Genomic DNA, 20,831 nt, shown 5'->3' with positions numbered 1-20,831 from the left:
GATGGTACCTGGAGCGGTTGGAGGTGGGGCAGAGAGGCTGCAGGGTGTGGTAGAAAGAAGACTCCAGGGATCTGTGACTTTCTGCCATGGTCCTGCAACCTACCTAGATGACTGTTGACAGGCTACCTAGTTTCTCCGGAGGTGAGTTTTTCATGTGATAAAGCAGGGATTTATACCAGGTGATTCATCTCTAAGGATTCTCCTAGCTCCAGAGTTCCCTGCCTCAGTACCTCCTCAAGTTGCCCTGGTGCTCGCTTCTAATTCTTCTCCCTCTTCGTTTTCAGCTCTTAACCATTGATGACAACTTCTGTGGCCTGGATATGAATGCCCCCCTGGGCGTGTCGGAGATGGTGCGTGGCATCCCTGTCTTCACGGAGGACATGGACCGCATGACTTCTGTCATCGCTTACGTCTACAAGAATCACTCTCTGGCCTTCGTGGGCACCAAAAGTGGCAAGCTGAAGAAGGTAGGACAAGGGGTAGTCATTTTGGTGATTGTGCGGACAGCCTGTCCCCAGTGGGACGGATGTTGGCTCGCGTTCTCTTACCACCCCGGGCCTGGTTGGCTGGTGATACAGGTTTGTGCTAAGGAGGTGTCTTGCTGTTTTGAGGTCGACAGTGATATTCTTGTCCCTTCTCTGCCTTCACAGGGAGGATTGTTGTGGGACTCACACTGGGTGAGTGTGTGGATCCACCTCTTCCGTGGGCTGGTGTGCTCCTGAGAGGTGTGCATCTCCAGGCTGCTAGTCTAAATGGTGTGCTTGGTGCAACTTGGGCTTATGCCCCAAGGCAAGAGCTTTATTAGGTGTGGATGGTTGGGGAGGATGGACATGGGCAAAGGATGTGCCTGTTCCTCCCTCTTCAGCCCTTCTTGCTGGTGCATCCATCTGGAACCCATTCAGGGAACAGATGGAGGAAAGTATATAGTACCCGCTGGAATTGCTACTGGGGCTAAGAGCCAGATCGTGGGACGAGGAAACCATGGATGCTGTGGGAGCACAGAAATGCCTTCAGGTGGAGTGGAACCATGTGATCCGGGAACACGAGCTTTCCTCCTCGTTCTCCAGAAGTTTCCTGGCTTCAGCGGTACTGGGTGACCTTGGCCCATCTGCCGTGTTTTGCGTCCCCGTCTATGCGGAACTACTCTATCAACTGCCTTGGCCTGGTCTTTCATCTCAGTGGGTTGGCGCTGGTCCCCCAGAGTGCCCTTCTTGCTTGGATCAAAAGCCTTTCTAAAACTCAAGGCAGTAGGTCCCATTTTCTGCTGGCCAATAATCATACTTGAGTCTTTCTCCTGGGAAATACTGAAGATGCCGTGTGGAGATCCTGCTTGTTTTAATTAGGCTTCCCCTGGAATTTTCTGGACATCGTGTGGTTCAGATGGATGAAGTGGCAGTGCCTTATCTGAGACCGAATTTTGATGCCTACTTTTCTCTTTGCTGTGTTTGTGGGTATAAGCTTGATGGTCAAGGGAAAATGCTCTCTGCAAATCTCAAGATTGTACCTGTTATCCTGTCCTATGGTGTGATGGCCCATTCCAGCCATTGTTTTTCTTTCTTCAGATTGTGCATCTTTGCGGAACAGGTGGTGGGGCTGAAGGGTGAGAGTGTGGAGGGGGAGAGGCAGGGAGCAGAGTGTGTGTGGGTTGGGGATGTGTGTGGAGCAGTTACATGGCTAGCGGCTGGAAGGGAAAGCATATGTTGGTGAAATGCCATGGCATGTGGCAAGGGTGATGCAGGCAACCCAGCGCGCATTGGGTTCACCCACCTCATTGTAGTTTACTGCCTTCTGTGTCAAATGAACAGATTAATTTAACCTTTGTCCTTACAGCTAGAAGAATGATATTTCCTAGTCATCTGCCTTTCTGCGAAGACTATGTTAAGCACAACTGAATATTTTCTTGCTGCCTTGGCCTTCTTATTGTGATAAGTACTCACATGGTGGACTGGGCTCATGGACGCCCAGGGAGGATGCTGGGAAGTGCAGGAGTGTGTGTCTGATCGTTACAGCCTTCCCAGCTCTTCCTCTAGGGCACCTTGTCACTCGTCACTTCCAGATGCTGCCAGGAATCCTGGTCCACATCAGCACCCTTCCTCCTCCCTGAGCTGCGGCTTCCAGCTTTCAGTGAGCTGGGAAATCAGATAACCAAACTTGCTGAAATTGTGTCTGATAAGCCTCCGTATAAGCCGAGGGGTTGGGGGGAAGTCCACGAGCTATAGAGCAAGCACTGCGGGAAAAGATGTTTCTGTTGGTTGCTCAGGAGACATCATTCTTCATGAGGATTCAACGAGTTTGATTTGCTGGCAAAGTGGATTCTAAATACCAAAGTCATTCCCATATACAAGTCACACAGTGAAATGTCTGTTGACCTGCTTTGCTTGCTCCAGTGGCTAAGTAAGCACTGTTGAGGGTAAATAAGTAAGTGAAGGAACTGGGAGTGCTTTAGGTCTTGTCTCTACTAAGCCCATCTCAGTGAAAGGGAAAGGTGACTTCCTTCAATGTTCTGTAAGGTTCCCACCCCTCAACTTCCTACCAGGGGCCAGAGGATCTTTTCATTTGCTGGCCAGACCAAGTAGACCCTATAGAAGAATTTTTTTTTTTTTTTTTTTTTTTGCTATTGTCTGAGCTGGTGTCCATGAAATAAACATTGAGAATTCACTGCACATAACAGAACAGAAAGTTGTTTTCTCTTAGCGGGGAGAAAAGATGTTTCCTGGCCATGGCTGCATCGTAAACCTAAGTCGGTTGACTTGCAAATAAATGTGTGCTCTTGGTCAGAGGTTGGTCGGAGGCTGATGGGGGCTGACTCCCTCACCTGTGGAAGCTGGTCCACTGATGTGGGGTCAGAGCAAGGCCCATCTCTGTGAGTGGGGGCTGAGGACACCTCCAGGGCCCCAGGAAGGCCAAGTGCACACAGACATCCCTCGTGGGGCAGGCTGTGGGCAGAGCCTTGCCTTGAAGTGTCCCCTGAGGTCAGCCAGGCTGGCCATGACAGGCCACACCTGACCGGGGGCTTTAGGGCTTTATAAACTGTGGACTGGCATTTCTCATCTTTTACTTTGGAGCATGCGGTGGGGGTGAGGTTCTATTTCAGTCACTTGGGACACTACATTTAATTTCCAGAACTGTAGTGGGACTGGTGAAGTGTAAACATTTGAGAAGGAGGGCCAGAGAGTCATGTGTGGGGGAATGAGCCAGTGGCCCTCCTGGGGGAAAGCCAGGCCATGGCAGCCAAACTTTCTGCTCCACGAGCTCAAAGCAGTGGCCTTTTTAATAGTTTTGCTGAAGCCCAGCTACACTCCTGCAGACTCAGCCGGCCCTGGGGGACAGTCTGAATAGGGAAAGGAAAGCTGGGCCGCCGCGTCTGTTGTTTGAAATAATAAAAAGCGAAACTGGCCCATTTATTTATTTTTTTCTAAACAATAGAATTTCCCACCACTCTGGCTCACTGAGCACCCCTCCCCTTACCCTGTCATAACTCTGTCCTGCTTTTCCCAGAGGTTATCAGGACCCCATTCACTCTTTGGGCAGAGGCCCAGCCGTGGAGAGCTGTGGGGCTGCCGGAGGATTTAGTGGGAAGTTTTGGGAGCTACTGAAACTGGGGGCTCAGGATAAGAGAAGTCATACGGCCGCCGTAATTACAGAGCCGGCCTCTCTGAGCCCTGTAATAATCTCCCACGTGAGTCAAGGGCCTTGCAGAATTCTTTGCAATATGACAAGGGACTCGAGGTGGGTGGGAGGGAGTTAGGGGGTTTGCTGAGAGTAAGGGAGTTTGCTGTGAGTTTCAGGGGTTCAGGAGCTAGACTGTAGCAGCTATCCATGGGCTGCCCTGAAAATTACTGACTTTCCATTTTGTTTGAAAGGTATGGGTCCCCATCACTGGCAACCTTGTCTCTGATGACCGTAATTTTACTCCTTTAGTGCACACATCACATGAGGCAGGGGGAAAGGAGGTGAGGAAAGTACCAATTTGGATGTCTTTTATTTTTTCTGATGTGTATGTGTGTGTGTGTGTGTTATGGCTAGCATTGGCACATAAATGCTCCAGTCATCAGGAAGTGCCTAGAAATTTAGGAATAAGTTACAGGCTGTTACATTTTCAACTACAGGTTAAACTCTTAAGGCCAGCACCATTCAGATTTGCTGTAAGGTGTCTGTATAAATCTGAAAACCTTTGACCCAAGTTGGAGAAATGAGGTCAGTGTTGCCTCAGAGGACAAGATCTCTTTGCTTAAATATTCCAGTTCCAATTTCTCTGTCTCTTGCATTTTTACCACTAAGTGATCATATTTTATGGCTGCTGTTCAGCAGTGAATTACTGCCTGACATTAGTGGGAGAGACTAATGTTCATTGTGAACCAGAACATCATAAACTTCCACTTGAGGTGTGATTGCTCCTTTCATTTTGTGATTGCATCTTTCCTGGGTGTTTTGTTAGGTTGAACTGCACATGTCAAGGGGCTGAGCGCTGGGAGAACGTTGGGTAAGCAGAACCCTGGCTGGCCTTGCTGTTGGCTTGTGTGGGTGTGTGTCAGCATGGAGAGTCACAGGAGTAGAGAACACAAAGTTATTCTTCTTGGGAATTGTCATGCAGCTTAATCAGTCTTCCTAATTGTTTTTTGAGCCTGTTTGAATTTTTTTTTTTTACTTTTTATTTTATTTTATTGACATATGGTGGATTTATAATATTGGTAGTTTCAGGTGTACAGTAAAGTGGCTCAGCTATACATATCTAGCTTTTCTTTTTCAAATTCTTTTCCCTTGCAAGTTATTACAAAATATTGAGTAGAGTTCCCTGCGCTATACAGTAAGTCCTTGTTGGTAATCTATTTTATATCGATTTCATACATAATAATGTGTATATGTTAATCCCAAACTCCTAGTTTATCCCTCCCTCTCCCCTTTGGTAACCATATATTTGTTTTCTATGTCTATGAGTCTGTTTCGTATATAGATTCATTTGTATCAGATTTTTTAGATTCCACTGATAAATGATATCATAGGTATGTGCCTTTTTCTGTTTGAGCCTGTTTGGAATTGATTTGCCTGTATTCCACAGGCCCTGAACACAGATCCAGAAGGGCAACTAGTAGAGGTGGAGGGAGACTCGCCTGAGGCTGTGTGGTTCTGAACATAAGCTCTCAGAAGCAGATGCTGTGTGTGTGTGTGTGTGTGTGTGTTTCTGCAGTGCTCGAGTCACAGGGCAACACCAGATCAGAGATGTGCAGGCCCTGCCTTGCAACTTCCTCAGTGCATCTGAGAACTCTTTAATATTCACCTGGAAATTTATCAATATATCAATTGACAATAACTGATAACAACAACAATAATAATAACAAAATAATAACAAATAACAAAATAAAAACAGTAATAATAATAACAAAAATAATAATAGCAATACGTTAACTAAAAAGAAATTCATGTCATGGAAAGCTCTCTAGATGGCTGGAGACATCACGAAATTCAGTGGAGATACAGTTGAAACTCCAGCTTGCCCTGCGATCAGAGCAGAACCTGAGTGTACCGGATATAAGGTTTGATCAGTTTCTTCTGTTATGTTGTTGTTGTTCAGTCACTCAGTCATGTCTGACTCTTTGCGACCCCATGGACTGCAGCATGCTGGCTTCCCTGTCCTTCACCATCTCCCAGAGTTTGCTTAAACTCACATCCATTGAGTCAGTGATGCCATCCAACCATCTCATCCTCTGTTAGGAGTTTTTCAAACCAGAGAGGCTGGCCACTTTGCTTGTTGGTAGTCACTCAAGCAGAAGGGAAAAAGAAATATTGAAGAATCAATGCCAGACAACTTCCATAGTAAGAAAAGTGCATCAAAGTTGTTGGCTTTTTGTTGTTATTTTTGTTGTGCTGTTTTTGCATTTCCCACCCCTGGTTTTGCAAGTATTAGGCCCATGTAGATCTTAACCTGTGGGTTGAGTGAGGGGGATGCTGAGGCTGAGATGCTGCCACAGAAGAGTGTAACAGATGTTCCAGGAACCCTCCTTTCTCTGACTTCACATCTAAGGAGGGACAGAGAGATGGCTGGTCATTCAAGCCTGGGGGTCCTGGGACTGGCCTTCAAACCAACCTTGCCTTGTGCCCTTCCGTCCGCTTCTTGCGGCCCTCCTCCCACCTCATTTCAGTCTCCTCAGCTGGGTTGTAGGCCTTTTTGTTCACGCTGTACCTGGGAGATATGGCAACCAGCTCAGCTGGGCCGTATCCTCTTGTATGTGTGTTAGTTGCTCAGTTGTGTACGACTCTTTGTGACGCCATGGACTGTAGCCTGCCAGGCTTCTCTGTCCATGGGATTCTCCAGGCAAGAATATTGGGGTGGGTTGCCATTTCCTTCTCCAGGGGATCTTCCTGACCCAGGGATCAAACCTGGGTCTCCTGCATTGCAAGTGAATTCTTACCATCTGAGCCATCCTCCTGGGCATATCTTATATTCCTGAACAACATTAAGCCCTCACTCAACCATCCTTTTTGTGTAAATGTGTTCCCACTCGTGCTATTTTCTTATCTTTCCCTACTTTTCACTACTCAGCCCTGAGGCTCACCCCCTGTCCCACAGGTCTCTGGGCGGGGATCCCAAGTGGTCACCAGTGCTGACCCAAGTGAGGTTACAGTGGTGTCCTCTCAATGCTGTGTCTGCTGCAGCCCCTCTCAAGGCAGTTGGACCCCAAGAGCTGGGGCTTAGACTTGTTCTCCTCCTGGTGTCTTCTTGAAACTTACTTTGAGATCCCCAGAAAATACTACCCTGGAAACATTTGTTGTTCTGTTTTCCAAATGATCATTGCTAGTGCACATGACTTAAGGAGATGATTTTAAATGAGCTTTGCCAATTCAAGATTTATTGATACATGTGTGCCTTTTTTTTTTGAATCGTGTGTGTGTGTGTGTGTGTGTGTATACATTTGTGTAGAATGATCCTGATATAAATTAAAGCACAGACATTAAAATTAAAGAAAGTGCTGCAGAAACACCCCAAATCATAGAGCGTGCTCAGTCAGCTGATGCTCAAATGCCAGGCACGCTGGAGGAATTTATCCAGTGACACATGCAATTGAAGTAAAATATTGTGCTTTACAAGAACGTATCATTAAAATGAAAACTAGCAGCATATCAGGAGTCTGGCCATGTAACCAAGACAACAAAGATGGGAAAGGATGAAAGGCATGATGTACCAGAGGAAGAGGGAGAAGGCAGGAGGCAGGAGGAGGAGGTGGGGCATCTAGCTGTCAATGGTCCCCTCACTGCTGGGCTCATAGCTGATCAGTTTTGGACGGGAAGAGGATAGAATCTGAATGGTGATCCCGGTGGAGGCTCCGAGCCAGGACAGGACCAGGGATGGGGAAGGCAGTGGTAGCCAGATTGACTCAGAGTCCACCAGTGGAAGCTCTGATTGGGGGCAGGGTCTGCTTATAGTTCCTACTTGTTCTCAAGTGACTTCCCATGCATGCGGCCACCGGACTTGCTTCCTGGTGGTGTCGTGGTGCTTTCTTTAGCAGCTTTGGTTTCTCATGGAGGCGTTCATGGTGACTTCTAAAATAGCTCCTCACATTTCCCACATTCACTCCATGCCTTCTATCCCGCCCCCAGGGGACACAGGTGTATTGATTATGGACTGCTGTGTAACAAATGACCCCAACACAGAGGCTTAAAATAATTTATCTCACAGAGTCTGTGGGGCAGGAATCCAGGTCTAGCTTAGCTAAGTCCTCTGGCTCAGAGGACTATAATCGAAGTGTTGTCTGGAGCATCCATCATCTCCAGACTCAAGGCCAGAATGGGGGAGGATCCTCTTCTAAGATCATGCCCTTGGCAGTGCAAGGCCTCAGGTCCTCACTGGAGACCTTGGCCCCTGGCCATGTGGGCATCCCCACGATGGCCACTCGCACAACACAGCAGCTGAGAGAGAGAGCCAACCAGAGGCGGCGAACATGATGACAGCCAGATTTTCTGAAACCTAACTTCAGAAATGACTTTTGTGGCATCCTGTTGTTAGAAGCCAGTCACATGGTCCAGCCTATACTCAGGGGAGGGGCTTCTACAACGGTATGGATAAGGAAGCAGGGGTCATTAAAGTCACCCTAGAGGCTGCCTGCCACATGATGGCTTTGTTTCTAAGCCATCAAGGACACCTGAACCAGTACTTTTAAAGTTCAAGTTGACTTTTAGTGGTGTAGGAGGAAGCACAGCCTTACTTAGGAACTATCATGGCGCCAGCACTGAATCCTGACTTCAGGCTCCCAGAGACTTTGATTGACATAGGAGAGAACCCAAAGGATGAACAAGAAGGAATGAAGTGGCCTGCTACACTCACAGGACCAGAGCACCACATCATCTTGAGTAGGTGGTCTGGGAGCTCGGGGAGGCATCCCTGGGGACTCAGCTCATCTTAGGAAAAGGGTAGTAATTTGTGATGGTGGATGAGCGAGACTTACCTTTCATGTCAGTGACTGATGAGAGCTCTGATTCCCTGGAGAATCCATGCCCCCTGACTCTGGACTCTTTGGAGGATCACCTAGCTTTTAAAGTGAAGTGAAGCAAAGTGAAAGTTGCTCAGTCATGTCTGACTCTTTGTGACCCAATGGACTGTAGACCCCCAGGCTCCTCTGTCCCTGGGGATTCTCCAGGCAAGGATATTGGAATGGGTTGCCAGGCCCTCATCCAGGGGATCTTCCCCACCCAGGGATCAAACCCAGGTCTCCCACATAGTAGGCGGATTCTTTACCAACTGAACCATGAGGGAAGCCACAAGATGGTGGAGTAGAAGGACGTGTGCTCATTTGACCTAGCTTTTAGGAAGGGGTCATTTTCCTGTGGATTGCCCCTGGCAGGAAAGAGGATGGGAAGGGGACTCCCGTGCTGTGAACACCTCGTAGGCACCGGGCACTGTTATAGGTGTTTCCTTTGTGTTGTGTACATTGATCATCTCATGGCATCCTCAGCCTTTCCTTTCGGGTAAAGACTACACCCTCCCTTCTACACAGGAGGAAAGGGATTGAGTGACTCAGCAGAGGGCACACAGTTTGATCTAAGGTCTACCCTCACTGATACAGACAAGTCATGGACTCCACCTGTGGCTACGCGCTCGGCCTGTGGGTAAATCTTACCTCCTGCATCTGGCCGGCATACCTGTTGGCCAGACCCTTCCTACTTTCCTTTCCTTCCCTCTGTCTCTTCCCTGGCTCAGGGCCCCAGTGGTCAAGTGTGGATGGTTGTAACTGAATTCCCCATCTCAAGGCGCTCCCCACTTTAATTTCCTGTAGATTGTGCCAGACTCATCTATCTAAAACAGCTCCAATTCTCTTACTCTCCTACTTGAAAAACTATATATCTTCTCGTCCAAGCTTCTGTGGCCCCCACTGCCTGTCAGCCACCTGCATGTCAGAGGTCCAGCCTCTCCGAGGACACAGGTCCTCCAGCTCAGCCCTTCAGCCCTGTACGCTGCCTGGCCCCTCATGTTATGAGTCTCCAGGATCCCAACTAAATTGAAATACCAAGGAAGGGGCTTCCACCTGAGAAATGGTGGACTTCCCACATCTGCAGCAGCTCTCACATCACAAACTTCCCTCCAAGAACAGCCTCCCTCTTGAGGGGCAATTACGCTGGAGCGCATTGCACAGCAGAGTGGGCGGTGGTCCTGGGGAGGGGCCGGAGGCTTTCTGGGAAACAAGCTGTGCTTTTCCACTTACCCCTGACCCGCCCCCCAGGACTCACTTGGGGTGTTTGTCTTGGGGGTTCTCACTAGAATTCTCTCTCCCAACAGCCCCCAGGACTGTGCTCAGTGGTTCTTGATTACTTTTCCTGTTATTGGTCAGCCAAGGTCCCTGTGACTGGGTTGTATCCCAAACTTCTCAGCAAGCCCCCTGCAGCTGAGGACCTAATTATACTGTCTCCTTAGATCCCCTGGTCCTGTTGGCATCTACCTCCACCAGTCCGTCCAGCCTTCTTTTTCCTCCTAAATGCTGGTCCCCTCCACCCAAGCCTCAGGGCTTTTCTCTGTCCTGGACCTGCTCGCCCCACGTTTGCTCTCTCGGCTCTTGTCCTCGGTTTTTTGTCATTGTGCGGCTTGCACACTTTCCATAGGGGAAATCCGTTCGCAGATGTCATCTTGACTGACTACCCAGGATGACAGTGGGGTAGTAAGTCCCGAGGCAGCTCTGGCTCCACGATTTCTTCATAGATTTAGTGGCTTGAGGGACATTGTGATCGGATGGTTGACTCACTTGACCTGCTTTGCCCTGTTGGTGCCCCTGTGAGTCTCATTAGGAAAAGTGGGCCAAAGAGTGGGTCCGTGAGCAGTGCGTGTTGGCTCAGGGGTCCTCCCCCCTCCACTGGCTCTCTCTTCCTCGGGGCCACTCTGGCATCCACAGTGCCTCCCCTCAACCCAGTTTTTCTGCTTTGAGCCCCCTTCCAGAAGGTTCCTCCCTCACCACCCCCCACCCCGAAGGCTCCAGAGGTCTTGAGAGCAAGAAGGGTGGAAGGGAAGGCATACAGGAAGCGACTCTCACCAGGGAGTTGGATTGTCTTTCTGCTTAACTACTCATATCTCCCACCAGATCGAGAGTGTGCTGGGGGTGGGGGAGCCGAACTTGGGAGTGACCTCAGTGGCTGGTTGGACTTGAGGGGCCAGAACGATGCTGAGACTGGCTTATGACCCACTCTCATCACTGCATCCACAAGTCACACCAAATCCTGATGCTTCTCAGGTCTTCCCAGCAGGAATCCCAGATGCCGTGTGTTGCTTCAGGCAGGATTATACCTACAATCACATGGGTCTCTTACACGCTTTGTGGTTTCTGATAACAGTGAAGGTGGTTAGATACCTTTGATTCATTCTTAAAGACCTGTAAGTGGATGAATTCTCTACCTTGGTCCTTCTGCTAACTTGCTAGCCTTCCCCACTGTGATCATTCAGTTCTCTCCATTTCGTCCTGCCTGCCCCAAAAGAGCACAGCATTTATCCTTGCTTTTCTACCAGAAACAGAATCCCTTTACAGCGCTTTCTCATGATAGGTGCACCGGCTTTTTGAAAAGTTGTATGTACCTAAAGCCATGTTTTAAATGCTTTGATGAGCACACAATAAGAATGTCTTATTTAATCTTTATGATTAAAGCTCTTCTAGGCCTTCCCCCAGATATACCAGGCTTGGGAGAGGAAATTACATTTTAAATATCACTCACAGAATCCATCTTTCTTAAATCCCGTGAAGTTTTATCAGGCAGGATCATCTGAGGCCTCGTATGGGCCTGAACCATGCTGTTGGCCTTAAGTGCCCCTGTGGCAGCTGGGGAGCTGGTCTCCTCCATGAGCTGGACAGGGTCAAGGACACCTTGACTGACTGCTTCATGACCTCAACGAGGCTATGGGCCTCTTCACCCGATGGAAGGATCCTGGGCTTAAGAGATAGGAGCTCATCAAAGGAACCAATGAATCCTTTGCTAAACTGAAGAACCCTTTCCTAAAATTAATAGCCTCTGAATATATTTATTTTACTAAGCTGAGTTTTTATTCAGTCACAGTTTGATTACCCAGAAATCATAGGCAATAGTTTCAAAATCTGAGGATTTTTTCCCAAGAGAAATTTGTTCATTTTCTTTGCATTAAAAAATAGAGCGTTGTTTTTTTTTTTTTTTTGCTTCTGGATCAGACTTCTAAACTTCTCCCCCAGCATGTCTAAACCTTTCCTAGTTAGATGTGGGTGTCCAGCACCGTACTTTCCTGAAATGCTAAATAAAAAATGTATTTGAAGACTGACTCTTGAGGCTTAGGGTCTTATAGTACCTGTGTGTGTGTGTCTGTTTGTGTGTGTGTATCAGCTAGTTTAGGCTAAGTTATGTTGCAGTAACAAATAACCCCTAATTTAAGTGACTACTACAGCAGCATAAACTTGTTTCCAGCTCATGTTCATGTGCACCCTGGTTTGGCTGCAGCTATGCTCTGTGTCACTTCTTTCGGACAGAGGCTGAAGCCATGCCCAGACCCCTCTCGGATGTCAATGCTGTGGCTTGGATGGCACATGCCATTGCCCCTCACATGTTACTGGCTAAACCAAAGGGAACGGTATGGAGACTATACTCTCACCACAGGAAGAGACCAGGTGCATATATGTTCCTGGAGGGAGGAACAGAGAATATTCTGTCAATAATACAGTTTACTGTAAGGATTATTATTGTGAACATCACCTTCAGTCAAGACATATCTACTTGACCTGTCTGTAATATGCTAGGTGTTTCTTGAATTAAAGAGCACATGGTATCTTCTTACTTAATATTGGAGAAGATGTATGAAAACTATAGGATGTGGCTGATTTTATGCCATCAAGCTCAGAAATAGTGTTGGAGATTTTTAAAAACAAAATGCTCTATCAGCTTGTTTTCCTGTGATTTGCTTTTTCTTCTGAAACTGAAATTAGAATCACTCAGTCCCTTCCATTAGTGAGGGCTGTAGTTGTTTGTCTTTTCCTGCATCCAGTTTTCCTTAAGAGTGAGGGTACTTTTCTACTTAAACACAAAGATTAGACTGTGCTCAATGGATGTCTCTTGGAATAATTAAATTATCCAAATTTATTAAATCATTTCTCTTAACTACAATTAAATGGAATCTTCCAAATTAATTTTCCCCATGAAATTTACTCCACCCATCCACAAATTCCCCCATCTCCCCTCTGTCCTCTTCTTTTTTGACTATGAATTCTAAAAAATTCACTCTGGACACCGTCAGGACCACTGGCCATTGAAATTCATCCTCCAGGCAAGGAACCTAATTTGGGAATTCTAATTCCAAAGTTAGCTACTGACTCAGGGCCAGGTTCCCTGTTAGGCTTCCCCACCATCTCCTCCTCTTTGGAAAAGGCAGAAGGTCAGAGCTGGAATCCTGCATGGAGGAAGCAATCCTGCAGACTGGTTTGAAAAACACTGATTTTTTTCAGCCTTCGAACTCATTCTGTGGATAGCCAATTTTTTGGCTGACATGTCTTAAACTTACATCATATTGATGATACCTGAGGAGCCCTTGAACATCCATAACTGGATGGCACATGGAATACTTAAATGATGTGTATTTTCACGGCTGAGCTAGTGGCAGCCACCGGGTGGGTCTTGGAAATCAAAGAAAGCTTATAGGGAGTTGCCCTGTTGCAGATGTGCTAGAAGGAGCCCTCTGATCCTTTCTAAGCTCTTCACCTTCGATTTTCAGGTGGATACGAGATACACCCACATACACATAACTGTGGACCCTCTGCCACACATACACACACGTTCATGTCATAAACATGCACATGTACCTAATTCCATGCGTACCTGTGTGCACTCATGCATGCTGATGTGTACCCACGCATGCACACTTAGGAGCCAGACCCGTCTCTTTAAAAAAAAAATTGAAGTATAGTAGATTTACAATGTTGAAATAATTTCTGTACAGCAAAGTGGCTCAGCTACACACATATATGCATTCTTTTTCTCATATTCTTTTTCATTATGATTGGTCCCAGGACATTGGATATAATTCCCCACGCTATACAGTAGGACCTTGTTGTTTATCCATTCTAATGAAATAGTTTGCATCTACTAACCCCAAACTCCCAGTCTGTACCTCTCCCTCCCCTCCTCCCCCTTGGCGACCACATGTCTGTTCTCTACACCTGTGATTCTGTTTCTGCATTGAAGATTAGTTCATTTGTGCCATATTTTAGATTCTAGACCCTTCTCTTTGCTCTCAAGCCTGGGGCAGGTCCTCCTGTGCTCTGCCCTCTTGGACTGAGCCCACTCCCTTGCATTCTCTCTGGGAAATTAGCAGCACACCATCTAATCAGTTTACCTCTGACTTGCCCACTTTGGCTTTGAGATGATGACAGAGTACAGCTATTTAGCTGTCAAACGCTCTGACTATTGCCCAGATGGACAGCGCCTCAAACATCAGAGTGGTTTCTTGCTCCCTCATGGGTGGGGGGGTAATGAGTCTCCCAGTCGCTTTTTTAAGTGCTTCATGCATCTGCCTTTAATTTTAATGCCTCTTGCCTGCTGACCTCGCTTCCCAGCAGCCAGCCTAAGTGTGATTCCCATAATTAACTTAGTGATAATTTAATCTCTCTGCTTTAAATTTGATTGTTTGTGAGGGACTGGGGTCTGGGGACAGGAGAAAGGGGAACTTTGCGCCTCGTTTGACCTTTGTTTTTGTCTGGACTCTTTCTTTGACGGCAGCAAGATCAGAGGGATATAGCTGGGTTGGGTGAGGGGACACAGGGAGAGAGAGGCTCAGGGGATCATGGGTAGATTCGAGAAAGGATGCTAAAACAAAACTCTCTCTCCATTCCTTTTCTTGTAAGAGGTCATCTTTCTTTGTCCCCATTTCTCCCCTCAAAATGTGCAAACGTGTGAGTGAAAGTACACAAATGCTTTAAGATGCTTTGATGGGGAGTAGCTTGAAAATGAAAAAATAATAAACTTCCTCAGTGGTCATGGCAACCATTCTCTTAAGCCAGAAGAAGGCAAGAAGGAGCAAAAGGCACCATTGGATGCTACCCTGCTACTTCCCATGTTCACTCCTAGGCATCCTCTCAGCCTTTGTGCCCAAGTGTCTGCCAAGGTCTGTGTCAGGGGTTTCCCATGCTTCTAAACTGTTGAAACCAAGACCAGCAGATTGCCTGAAGAGGTGGAACCCACAGCTGGGAAATCTCGACTTTGTTGCTGGCTGCACTCCTGATTTTGGACAAATTGTTTATCTATACATATTTCACCTTTTGAGCAATGAGCATGCTAATATGTGCACCCTCCGTCTCTCATAAGAATAAGCTGAGAGTAAAAGGTCTTCACATCTGGAGAACATTTCTTGTTTCAGTAGGAGAAACAAACGAATAAAAATTAAGACAATGACGAGGACCAAATGATTTTCTGTGCTTAGTAAACTTCTAAGGAGAGTCTTCAAACTCCATTGATGTAAACACCTATATGAACCCAGGCAGAGTATTAGAGCAGAGGGTGGAATGCCCCCAGGGAAAACCTCAGAGGCTCCAAATAGATGCACTAACCAGTCCTTGTGGGATTTGTGTATATGTGTGTGTGTGTGCATGTACACGCTCAAGATCTCTTTGGGAGAACTTCAGGAAGCCACCCTTGGTCCCTCCCTAGGTTGCTACTACCTTGAGGTGCTGTAACGGGGTGCATACCTTGGGTGAAGGAAGGGGGACACAGGGCAATACTCAGTTCTGAAAAGCTTGGGATTCTTCCCACCACCTCCTGCAGCCTGGAAACAAGGTCTTTGATTTATGAGCTAACTTTTAATTAAAAGAACAGCAGAAAAAAAATCTCATTTTGCCTCTCCAGGATAAATGGTTCACAGTCTGAACTAATTTTGTTTCTTCTCCGAATGCCCCGGTGCTGCAGGGGCATGTGAATACATGTGTGTGTGCGCACACGTGTGTGTGTGCATCCGTGTGTGTCATGGGATGTTGGCTGAGTGCTCTGTGTCAGACCCCCCCCCTTCTTGCTGTGTATCACAGTTTCTCCCTGCAGTTTTTTCTGAGATCTTTACTTGAAGAGATGCTGCTGTCAGTTTTGTTCTGACTTGCTCGTATAACTTTCCTTCCTTCGGCCACAATGATGTCTCTGCTGTCTTTGGCGGAAGAGATTTTATTTTGGTGGTCACCCCAAATTCTCAATATGTTTTGATTTATTTATCTGACAGCCCCTCATTACCTCCCATTGGCACTTCCCAGTATGGAATTTATCAGACCCACAGCCCTTCTTCTCCGGGAGTTTATCTTCCCTAATATGACTGAATCTAACATGCAACTCACCCCTGATGGGTTGGGATATAAACCTGGCCTTTCTTATATGACAACTTTTATTCTCCATCACTATCCATCACGTTTAGCAGCATGGTGGGGACCACTCTTTTCTGTGAGTCCTAGTTACTCATTGGTACTCATTGGTACTTCTAGGAGTACCAATGTTTATTTGGTAGTTAGAGGTGGATTTCTTTCTGTGAGAGAGGTATCAAGTCCACTCTGTTAGAATTTTCATTCCTCTCTTCATCAGGGAGGACTGTGGAGCCCGGTCCACTGACTGCAGAAGCAGGAGCCGGGGGTCCTCATCCCAGACAAAGAACCTGCCCCCTCCACTGCCCTCCTGGGACTTTGGGGGCAGCGTTGGAGGAGCTGCTGTGGCTTCTTTGCCCTGGAGGGAGAATCTGTCCATGAAACACGCTGAAAAACCTCAGGAGAACTGACCAGCAAAAGTCCCTAGTTAAGATAAGCCAGAAAACCGACTGCGAGGCCATGGAGAGGTGGCCTGGGCCAGCGGCAGAAATTTGGGTTTGCACTTGATGATGAATTCTCAGCCTTCTCTGCTGCTGACTCACTTCGAGGGTCAAGGGACAGTCATCACCAACCTGGCCCTTTGCAGGGCTTTGGTCTTATTTGAAGTAAACAGCAGAGGGAATGAGCTCTAGGCCTCCCTCACCTTCTGCCGCTGCTCCATTTATAAACATTCTATCACAGCATGTCCTGGTATAAGCAGGAGCGGGGCTTCACAGGGACGTGAGCCACCAGCTCACGGTTAGGATATTTGTTACTGCTCACTGCTCATCACAGCAAAGCACGTTGGTATATATGGACTCACCTTAAAGCGCCAGCTCACAGTACCTGGGCTCTCCGGGCTGGGGGAGAACAGGGTGGCAACAGCCCAGGCCTCACCCAACATCCCATCTGCTCCCATGCCCTGGCCATCACCCGCAGTTACTCCTCCTGGGTGAGCCAAGGGAGGGACCCCTGGACGCTCCACCTACCTGATGGCACCAGCAGTGACGTCCACTTTACAACTTGCCAAAGTGATGTTTCCCAGAGTACTCTGAGGCCCTGGGGCTGTTCTGCAAGATGAGATCATTGGTTCTAAATTTGTCTTTGCTGACAGCCCAGAACCAGGTTCCAGGGCCCTGGCAGGCTCTGGAGGTAGTCTGCTGGAGGAGACTCCCACGTGTGCCCCGGCTCCTGCCACCACCGCTGTCCCACAAGAGGGGCTTCCTTCTCTGATAGTTCTCACTTCTGTCTTCAGCTTCCCTGTTCTAAAGATTAGCTTTTGTGCCTACGACCTCCCCTTAGAAAGAGCCAGCATAAAAACCAGCTTAGAGAGTGCGCCCAGACTCAGAAAAAAGGGCCAGCTTCTTCCTTGTTTGTCCTTGCTTGTGGACAGTTATCCTGCATCACAAGCACTGGTGCTTGATGTTTTTCAAGCCCACCTCTGGGTGCCGGAGCATCCTCCCCCTCCCCCGGGTCTGCAGTCCATCATCTGACAAATTAGCTTGGAACTCGAAAGGTCCTAGGAACAAGTCTTGGGAGTATCTTTAAAGAAGCAGGGCTGTTTGAAACTGAAAAGGAGGACAGACTGCTCTTCTGGTGAGGGCCTGGGCCAGAGCTCCACAGAAGTAACAGGTGAGGCAGGTGAGCTTCTCTGCTGGGAGGACTCAGCCAGCAGCACCTTTGGAAGAATCAAGCCCTGGGGGAACGTGGGGAGGGAGTGGCAGACCCCTTGCCAGGGACCAGCAGTGTAGTGTGTATCTCCTATCACTGCTGTGACAGATTATGAAAATTACTGACTTAAATCAGCACAAATTTACTGTCTTACAATTCTGTACGTCAGATGCTCACTGGGCTGAAACCAAGGTGCCAGCAAAGCTTTACTCCTTCCTGGTAGCTCACATGGTAAAGAGTCCACCTACAGTGCAGGAGACCTGGGTTCGATTTCTGGGTCAGGAAGATCCCCTGGAGGAGGGAATGGCAACCCACTCCAGTATTCTTGCCTGGAAAACCCCATGGACAGAGGAGCCTGGTGGGCTACAGTCCATGGAGTTGCAAAGAGTTAGACACAACTGAGAGGCTAACACGTTCACAAAAGTTCTAGGGGGGAATCTGTTCCCTCATCTTTTCCAGCTTCCAGTGGTCGCCCACTTTCCTTGGCTCATGGCCTCCTTCCTCCATGCTCAAAACCAGTAGCACGGCATCTCTCTGCCCCTTCCTCAAGTGCAACTCCTACTAACCACAGATGGAAGAGGGTCTCGATTCTTAAGGATTCCTGGGATTGGATTGGGCCCACCTCGATAATCCAGGATAATCTCCCTAGGTCCTTAACTTTGCATGTTAGTCACTCAGTCTGACCCTTAGCAACTCCATGGACTGTAGCCCACCAGGCTCCTCTGTGCATGGGATTTTCCAGGCAAGATTACTGGAGTGGGTTGCCATTTCCTCCTCCAAGGGATCTTCCTGACCCAAGGATTGGACCCACATCTCCTGCATTGCAGGCAGATTCTTTACCACTCAGCCACCAGGGAACCTGCCAAATCCCCTTTTCCATGTGAAGTAACATGGTCTCTAATTCTGGAGGTTAAAATGTGGACATCTTTCTTTGAAGGGGCAGTGATTCTGTCTACCACAGCAGAGATGGCTCTGATACAGCTGCAAGGTTGTTGGGGAAGACGTGTGAGGGTGGAAGTTTGGGGAGGCATTTTGGGACCAAATAGGACCCATGGGAGGCCCACCCCTAGAGGGGTAAGATGGGAAGGGGTGAGAGAGAGGCTCAAGAGGGTGAGGATATATGTATACTTATGATTGATCAATGTTGTTAAATGGCAGAAACGAACACAACAGTGTAAAGCAATTATCCTCCAATTAAAAAAAAAAGAAAAGAAAAGAGAGAGAGAGCAGTAAAGTGTTTAAAAAGACTGAAAATCCCACCAGACTTTGGCATATTTCCCAAGCAGAGCACTTCAGCTCCTTCCACCCCAGCCAGACGGCGTGAGGATGGTCTCCCATGCTTCTGAACCCAGGAAGCTCCACTGGTCAAGACAGCTTTGGGCTTTCCTTCTTGGACATTGGAACGAAAGGAGCCTTTCATGAACTTAATCAGTTTCAATGACTTTATTTGGAGTTTCATTATCTGTAAGTTTGCTTTCCCTTGGTTTCAGATGAGCTTTTTCTGGAGGGAAAAAAAGGCTTTTGGAAAGCTCCTCTTTGTCTTGATTTTACAAGGCAAAGAAGGTTTTGTTTCCTCTACTATATGCAGCAGCTACCAAAGCCCAGTGGGAAGAACTGGAAGAAAACCTGTCAGCACGAGGGTCAGTTGTGACAGCTGCGAACAGTGTCCCCTCCCCCGAAAGGGAGTCACCATTGACCTTGATGATTTATTGGTTGGGAAACCATGATTGGCCCGACTCATGTTTGTGTGTCTATTTTTGTTTCCTTCCTGTAATTTCCCAGCGCCATGGCCAGCTTCTCCTAAGGTTTAATGTTGAGCAAGATATGATTTTAGGCATTGTGAGATGACCAAACAAGAGGGAAAAAAAAAGGGCCTTTATGTCCTTGGTCACTTGGGCAGAGCGAGTGAGAAAGGGCCAATGGGTTTGTTAGACCAGACTGAAGTCCGTCTTCAACCTCAGGTGTATGAAATAGAACTTTCAGCCCCTGGGTGAATTGTCAATGAGAGCTGGTTCTGCTTCTAAGGTGGAAAAAACGACTGGGTCTTCAGTCAGGGCTGGGGAGGAAAGAGAGGCTGGAGGTGAGAAAAAAGTGAGCAGCTACTGTGTACTGTGTCTTTTGTGGCTCAGACCTTACGGTGAATGCCTAGTGCCCTGGCAGCAACCCTGCATGGTGAGGATTTTTGCTGCAATTTTGCCCTTGAAGAGACTCATATTCAGAAAGCTAGAATGCTAGCTAGCACATAGACTCCAAAATCCATGCCCTCATAATCCACTGTGCTATCTCCACCTTTTATGAATATAAATAACTTTGTTTTGTTCCTTTTGCCTGTGTGCATTTTATTATTTTTATTCTTTAAAGATTTTTTGGATGGGATCATTTTTTTAAAGTCTTTAACTGAATTTGTTACAATAGTGCTTCCACTTTATGCTTTGGTTTTTTGGCCTCGAGATATGGGGGATCTTAGCTCCCTGACCCGGGACTGAACCTACTCTTGTGCATTGGAAGGCAAAGTATTAACCACTGAAAGACCAGGGAAGTCCCCCTGTGTGTGTTTTCCAACTCAGTTTTGCTTCCCCATCAAATATCCAGTTTTGTATAGGGATGTGTTGTTGTTGCTATTTAGTCATTAAGTTGTATCTGACTCTTTGTGACCCCATGGACTGTAGCCCACTAGGTTCCTCTGTCCATGGAATTTTCCAGGCAAGAATACTGGAGTGGGTTGCCATTCCCTTCCCCAGGGGATCTTCCCGACCCAGGAATCGAACCCAGGTCTTCCACATTGCAGGCAGATTCTTTATTGTCTGAGCCACCAGGGAAGCCCAAGTATACTGGAGTGGGTAGCCTATCCCTTCTCCAATGGATCTTCCCAGCCCAGGGATCTAACCCATACCTCCTGCATTGCAGGTGGATTCTTTACTATTGAGCCACCAGGGAAGCCTGGGTAGAGATGAGGCTAGGGCATGTGGGGAGTTTGAGGCTCCAGAAGGAAGCACTTGAGACTAACGTTTTTGGGTGGCTCTGCATGCTGGAAGCTTATAGGCATTTCAAGACCTGCGTTCTGAGCCTGGGAGAAAGCGGGCCTTTTCCCTCACTGCCGGTAGCAATCCCTGGACTCGCACCACAGCCTTCTCTATTGCAGGATTACTCTCAACTGGGCTTGTGAAAATGAACAGCTGATGTGCTCCATAATTCCTTGCCTCTTCATATGTGTGTGTAACAGTATGTATATAAATATAGTTGTGTGGGGGTGGGGGTGGGGGGTTGTTCCTGGAAAAGCTGAAGAGGACCTGTTTGCCGTTTTGATGACTTATTCCAAAGCTTGGCCCTGCCTTTCTTCCCATCTCTTTCTGCTTCCCC

General features: G+C 47.6%; 1 protein-coding gene across 1 annotated transcript in view; it reads left to right on the top strand.

The window, feature by feature from the left end:
- PLXNA4 (plexin A4) overlaps window positions 1–20,831 on the top strand; it is a 648,412-nt gene that overhangs the window by 268,423 nt on the left and 359,158 nt on the right. The window contains exon 5 of the mRNA XM_081532910.1: window positions 285–467. Coding sequence (XP_081389036.1) covers window positions 285–467 — 183 coding nt within the window. The remainder of the gene's footprint in view (window positions 1–284; window positions 468–20,831) is intronic.

Source organism: Giraffa tippelskirchi, chromosome 10, assembly GCF_054371585.1.
Source record: "Giraffa tippelskirchi isolate mGirTip1 chromosome 10, T2T-mGirTip1v1.2.pri, whole genome shotgun sequence".
Taxonomy (NCBI): Eukaryota; Metazoa; Chordata; class Mammalia; order Artiodactyla; family Giraffidae; genus Giraffa; species Giraffa tippelskirchi.
This window is presented reverse-complemented; position numbering and strand designations above follow the sequence as displayed.